This window comes from Prionailurus bengalensis, chromosome D1 (genome assembly GCF_016509475.1).
Source record: "Prionailurus bengalensis isolate Pbe53 chromosome D1, Fcat_Pben_1.1_paternal_pri, whole genome shotgun sequence".
Classification (NCBI taxonomy): domain Eukaryota; kingdom Metazoa; phylum Chordata; class Mammalia; order Carnivora; family Felidae; genus Prionailurus; species Prionailurus bengalensis.
In genome coordinates this window covers 110,886,249-110,892,678 of record NC_057346.1, presented here as the reverse complement: position 1 = coordinate 110,892,678, position 6,430 = coordinate 110,886,249, and the positions used below count along the sequence as shown (strand labels likewise).

General features: G+C 59.1%; 1 protein-coding gene across 1 annotated transcript; it reads right to left on the bottom strand.

Annotated features, from left to right (window-relative positions):
* Positions 1 to 671: 671 nt before the first annotated feature.
* GSTP1 (glutathione S-transferase pi 1) lies at positions 672 to 3,636 on the bottom strand. Its single transcript, XM_043581812.1, is given in 9 exon segments — positions 672 to 834; positions 889 to 1,067; positions 1,070 to 1,121; positions 1,299 to 1,406; positions 2,058 to 2,161; positions 2,519 to 2,606; positions 2,711 to 2,817; positions 3,126 to 3,161; positions 3,535 to 3,636. Coding segments are annotated over 8 exon segments (630 nt in total). The 5' UTR covers positions 3,536 to 3,636; the 3' UTR covers positions 672 to 834; positions 889 to 933.
* Positions 3,637 to 6,430: the final 2,794 nt, after the last annotated feature.

Genomic DNA, 6,430 nt, shown 5'->3' with positions numbered 1-6,430 from the left:
ATCAGACGGGATGGGTCAGATTATGTTGTAGCAACAACAGCTCTAAAATGCCAGCAGCGTAAAACCGCAGGGTCGTTGCTCAATCACATCACGTGTTCGCCACACTTTAGCGGGGGCTCTGCTCCACGTCGTCCTTACACGGGGCCCAGGCTGCCATCACCTGTCCTGGAGGCTGGGGAGGACAGCGCTGGGATCTCGCAGGGGCAGCGGCGGCCCCGGGACTGATTTGCCCACGCTGCGCCCAGCCCACCGCCGACTGGAATGCGTCAGAGGCCCCGCCCCCTGGCAAGGGTCGTTTTCGAATGTCACTCTCTGCCCGGGGAGTGTGGATGGTGAGACAAGGCGGTGGGAGAGCCAGCGGATCGCGCTGGGTTGCTCCTGTGTCCGAGACGCAGCGGGGAGCCGGCAGGGCCACCCCCGGAACAGCAGTGACTGCCCCTCCTCCCACTGACCCAGCCTGGGCCCCACACAGCTACTCAGCTCCTACCCTCAGCCCCCTTCCCCAGGGGCCCCTCGGCTCCTGGGCTCCGCCGCCCCGGGGGGAGGCCCTGTGGCAGGCGGCCCTGCTGAAACCAGAAAGCATTTTATATTAAGTGAGCCTCTTCTCTCTCTCTAGACTGTGGGCATCTCCGGCGCAGAAACCGTAGTTCATTTCTCTTACGGCTTTTTAAAATTTTTTCGGTCTCTTTATTCCTGTTCCTGGAGCTCAGCAGACTGGGTTGAAGGCCCTAAGAAGATACACCCGTGTGTTTTAGGACTCAAGCGTCCTAGCTGGCTGCCCCATCCCTCCCTCAAACCTGACTGTTGAGGATGTGAGAGCCCCTCCCCAGGAAACTGAATGCTCACAGCAATGCTTCTCGCTTGGAAATTTTATCGGTCCCCAGGAAAGGGAGGCCGGCAGCCCCCACCTCCCGCCGAGGATCCTGCAAACTCTCACTGCTTCCCGTTGCCGTTGATGGGACGGTTCACGTGCTCAGGGGAGGCCAGGAAGGCCTTGAGCTTGGGCCGGGCGCTGAGGCGCGCCACATAGGCCGAGAGCAGGGGGAGGGAGTCCAGGCAGCCGGGGCCAGGACCTGGTGAATCAGCAGCAAGTCCAGCAGGTTGTAGTCCGCGAAGGAGATCTGCAGGGCAGGGGGCAAGGGACTCAGCAGGCGGGAGCGTGGGAGCCAAGGAGTCTGAGCCTTTCCCTAAGTCCGCCCCATTCTGCTGAGCCACGGGTTCCTGAGTTCCCTCTGCACCTGTTTCCCCTCCGCCAGAAGGGGATGGTGCAGAGGGGCAGGACAGAGCCAGACGCTCACCTGGTCACCCATGATGAAGGCCTGGCCCCCCTGGTTCTGGGACAGCAGCGTCTCGAAAGGCTTCAGGTGCCCCGGCAGTGCCTTCACATATTCGTTCTTGCCTGCCTCCTGCCAGAAAGACACCACCGCGTGTTACCCTCCTGACCCCCACGCTGCCGCCCACCCCAGCCTCTGCCCCAGCCCTGAGACGCCCCCTTCTTTTTGCCCTATTTCGTGAATCACCTCCCGCCCAGGCCGGAGCCCCAGTGCCCCCCTGCTCGCTTCCCATCCCCAGGGCTGCACCACATCCTGTCCAGCTCAGCCGTGGATTCTTCTTTACCCCACCCCCACCTCTCCGCCTCTGCCATGGTCTTCCACCAATCTACTCCAGAAGTCTTGGAAGATCCTTCTAGATCTCACACCCATACCCGGCCCTGCTTAAGATGCCTCGATGGCTCCCCACTGCCATCAGGGGACTATCCAGCCAGCCAGTTCGAGGCCCCGAGGATCTGGGCCTCTTGCCCCTCCAGTGCCAACTCCTGCCACACTCCCTCTCCCTCCCCCACGGCCACACACATGCCCTGCAAAATTGGCCCCAGGTCCTCAGATGTGCTCCAAGTCAGGATATTTTCTGCACCTCAAAGGGCAAGCACCTGCTTCCAGAAGCTGGCTACAGGTCCTTCCCCTCCCCCACCACTAAGAAGCCCAGCCCTCCCAGGCCGGAGGGAGGCAAGCCTTTCTTTGTACTCCACCGTGCCCAGCCCTGGCGCCCGGGCTCACATAGTTGGTGTAGATAAGGGTGATGTATTTGCTGCGAAGGTCCTCCACCCCGTCATTCACCACGTCCACCAGGGCTGCCTCGCGCTGGTCCTTCCCATATAGCCCTGGGGAGAAAGTCAGCCAAAGCATGACTGGGTGTCTGACATGGCACTGGCAGGCCATGTGGCTGCCTGTGGGCACAGCCGTGGAGAAGGCAGGCCAGAAGGCCCGTCCTGACGCACGGAAGGCCCGTCCTGACGCACGGTAGGCACTCAGAACTCAGCAGGAGGCAGACCCAGGCTTGACTGGGGGCAAGTTAGATAACCTCCTCGTGCCTCTGTTTCCACCATCCCACAGGGCTCACCAGGCAGCTTGATTTAAACGGAGGAGGTTCAGAGGGGGGTAACAAGGAGATGTGTGGAAACACTGGCTGATGCTTGCCCCCCCCCCACCGCCCTGCCACCTGCAGCCTCAAGACTCACCAAGGGTGCGCCCCAGGTGTCGCAGGATGGCGTTGGACTGGTAGAGAGTGAGGTCTCCGTCCTGGAACTTGGGGAGCTGCCCGTACAGCTGGGGGGGGTGCGGCACAGCTCCGTCAGAGATGCGGAGCTTGGCTGCCCCCCCTCCCCAGCTGCCCAGCCCCCGGGCCCCCTCTGGGCACGGCAGCCACTCACACAGGAGGCCTTGAGCGGGCCCTGCAGCCAGGTCTCCTTGGTCACCACCTCTTCCTTCCAGCTCTGGCCCTGGTCGGCCAGCAGCATGCGCATGGCCTCGCAGCGCCCTGGGGGAGGGGAGGACAGGGTAGGGGGGATGCGGGGAGACCCCAGCCTCAGAGCACCCTGGGGAGGGGCCGTGGAGGCAGGGACTCGGATGACGACCCCGCTGGACACTAGGGAGGGGACGGGCCAAGGTGGAGAGAGCGGATATTGGGGCCTAGGGAGCGCAGGGGAGCAGGGAAGGAGGCCCCAGCTAGTACCCACATGATGGAGGGGCGGGGTGGGGGTCTTGGGGTGCTCCCCAGGTGGGCGAGGGGCGTGGGCTGCAGCCCCAACCTCTGCCTCCCCCGGCTGCCAGTCACAGGGCGCTTACCTCGGACCGGGAAGTAGACAATGGTGTAGGGCGGCACTGGAGCGGATGGAGAGAAGTCTGTTAGGGTCTGGGAGGAGGCGATTACGGACGGGAAAGAGCGCCAATCCGTCCTCCCTGGGGTCCCCTTGCCGGCTCTGGGCGCTCCGGGGACCGTGGGAGCAGGTCTCTGCGCTGGAGGCGCCGAGCCCCCCGCCCCCGCCCCGGAGAGCCAACCGCGCGCCGCTGGCGTCGTGGGTCCCCTGGATCCCTATCCCGGCGCGGGGGTGGCAAGGGGGGCGGGGGTGCAGGGCCTTCCAGGAACTCTGGTCCGAAGCTGGGGGGGGGGAGGGTCCGGCCTCCAGCCGGGAGCGCCCCGAGGCCTCTGGAAGCGCCCCCTCCCTCCCCCGGAGGCCCAAGCGGAGGGACTCACTGGTTGCAGCGCGGACAGCGGCGGCTCAGGCGGCGGTGGCGGCGGCGGAGCTCCGGCCCGGCCCGGCCTCCAGCCTTATAAGGGTTGTCCCGCCCAACCCCGTCCCGCTCCACCCCAATGCTGACTCACGGCGCCCCGGAAGCCCCGCTCCCGGTCCCGAGCCCCGCGGGTGCCCCCAGCCCACCGTCACACCGGCCGGAGGCCCTGCCAGCCCGCCCGCCGCCCCCTACAGGTGGCCCGAAGTCTGTGCTCAACCGCGCTCCGGCGCTGATGACTCCCCGGCCAGCGCCAGCGCACCAGCGGCCGGATTCTTCCAGAGCCCTTCGCGTTTGCCCACCGCAGCTGCTTTCCCCGCTTGGTTCACAGACCTCCGAGGCACAGAGCCTTTGTCGACCAGAAAAACAAAACAGGCGGTTATTTTACCAGCAAAATGGGTTTATTCGGGAACAGCAGAGAAGTGTTATTCGGGACAAGCAAGCTATGGGAAAACCATGCTATGGGAAAACCATAGGCAAGTCCAGGGAACAAAGGACAGGAACTCTACTTTTTAGAGAAACAGGAGGGAGCGGAGAGGGGCTGCTTTCAAAGAAACTCTATTGGAAGAAAGGAGGGGGTGATGGATTTTCATTGGCTGGGCTGTTGGAGGAGGGGAGGAGAAAATGGTTATTTTCCTCCCGCTGGGAGAGTAAAAAAAAAAAAAAGAGTCTTCCTGTGGGGTCTGCAACTGAGGAGGAGTGTTCCGGCAGAGAGGTTCCCCCCCCCTCCCCTGTTTTTTTTTTTTTTTTAATTTTTTTTTAACATTTATTTATTTTTGAGACAGAGAGAGACAGAGCATGAACGGGGGAGGGGCAGAGAGAGAGGGAGACACAGAATCGGAAACAGGCTCCAGGCTCCGAGCCATCAGCCCAGAGCCCGACACGGGGCTCGAACTCACGGACCGCGAGATCGTGACCTGGCTGAAGTCGGACGCTTAACCGACTGCGCCACCCAGGCGCCCCCCCCCCTCCCCTGTTTTACATGAGGTTTTCTTTATTCAGTCTCACAAAAGGGGGAAGGAACGCTTTTGATCAAAATCTCCTTCCTCTCCCCACTCCAAAAGCATCCATGATCAGGAGTCCCATTTTCCAAATTCAGTGGGTTTTTTTTTCCCTTCCTGCCAGGAAGGACCCTTCCCGGGTGGCATGTCCCACACTGGAGGGCAAGTACACAGATGGGAAACCCCTGACGCCACATCTGTAACCAGGAGGGCAGAAGGGAGGACTCTCAGGCATTTCCTCCGTGGAGTCTGTATCTTTTCAAAGTCGTTCAGCTTGGAGATCATCTCAAAGCATTGAATGGCATCACCTTATTGGGTACATCATTTCTACAATGATCTGACATGCAACGGCTACAAAACTTAAAAGTAATGCTATGAAACATAAAACGTAATTAAAGGCAACATGACGAATCTAAATTGTGTGATGGTTCTGAGTTGTGCCCCTAGGCCTGAAGGTGATGACGGAGCTTGGGGCAATCTGAGGATTAAACACAGGCTGGCACGCACACACACACACACACACACACACACCCCGGCGGAATATATGTGATATTCCTCGGACACTCCTGGCTACCCAAGAACAAAGGAGAGGGGTTTAAGTGCTGGCCATGGTAATGTGGGAAACTAAGGCAAATGAAAAATTAAATTCCCTTACTGCCTACAGCCCATTGACAAGTCCTCGAAACCTCCCTCTAGGACCTCAGTGGCCTCAGTGATGACACTTTGCTGGGACACGAGAAAACCCTAGTCTAACACTATCCTAACGTCCAGGATCCTGTCTTTTTTTTTTTAAATCTCAGCTGCCCCAATATATATGCTGACGATCATACTCCAAGCTTATGCCCCCCCCCCACCCCCCACATAGCTAAAGGGTCTCATGACTGAGGTCTTATTAAATGGTAAGAAATGGTGTTTCCCTAGCAACAGCTAGCCCCTCAAGGCCCTGGAAACCTTGCTTCCAAAATTCCTTAGAGACTTATTCTATTCCTGACCCCCTCCCAACCTGAGGGGATATAATCAGTTACCCAGCAGGACCCCAGCGCAGCTCTCCCTGTCCCTGGGTCCTAACCCCGTGCTTTAATAAAATCACCTTTTTACACCAAAGACATCTTCAAGGACTCTCTGTTGGCCGTCAACCCTGGACCACCCTACCATCACCCCAATACAGGGGAGACGGGACGGGAGGGCCAAAGGTAGCCAGTAAAGAAAAAAGGACCACGGAGAATCAGGTGCAATTTGCTGTAGCCCGAATTTTGTGCGATTGGGTTTCTACGTCCCCTGAGGCACGTATCTACATGCAGCCAGGAGATGGTGTTTGCTATCACACAGCTGCTTCCTTGTTCGGCAAGGAGATAGAGAAGCAAGGGCTATGCAATCGTCTTAGACAACGAGTTAAGTGCTCGTTAACCGGCTGCTCCTGTATTTGCTGTGGAATTGGCCTGCTCTCTTGACGTTAGGGAGAGATTTCCAATCACGTTCGCATTCGCACCCACTCCAACCCTGGGGAGAAAAGTTGCCTGGGGAGGCAAACTCGGAATCCTGTCCGTCTCCTGGGAGCTCCTGTGCAAGGCAGCCGTGGAGAAGAAATGGCACAGATCAATGAGGGGTTTCTGATTTGTTACGAAGAGAAAAGAGAATCGTAAACACGGCAAGAGCACGTCGCCCTTTTGGCCTCCAGCTGTCAAGACAAGGCGTTGCCCCAGCCCGGGCATCATTGTGAGAAACCCCACATTTAGAGGAGTAGCTGGGGGGTGTGCATAAGGCTCCCTCACAAGCACCGTCTATGGACCCCTTGACCTGTATACAGAATTAGCACTCTTCAGCCAAGACTTCGATGCTGCATTATTACATATTAAAGAG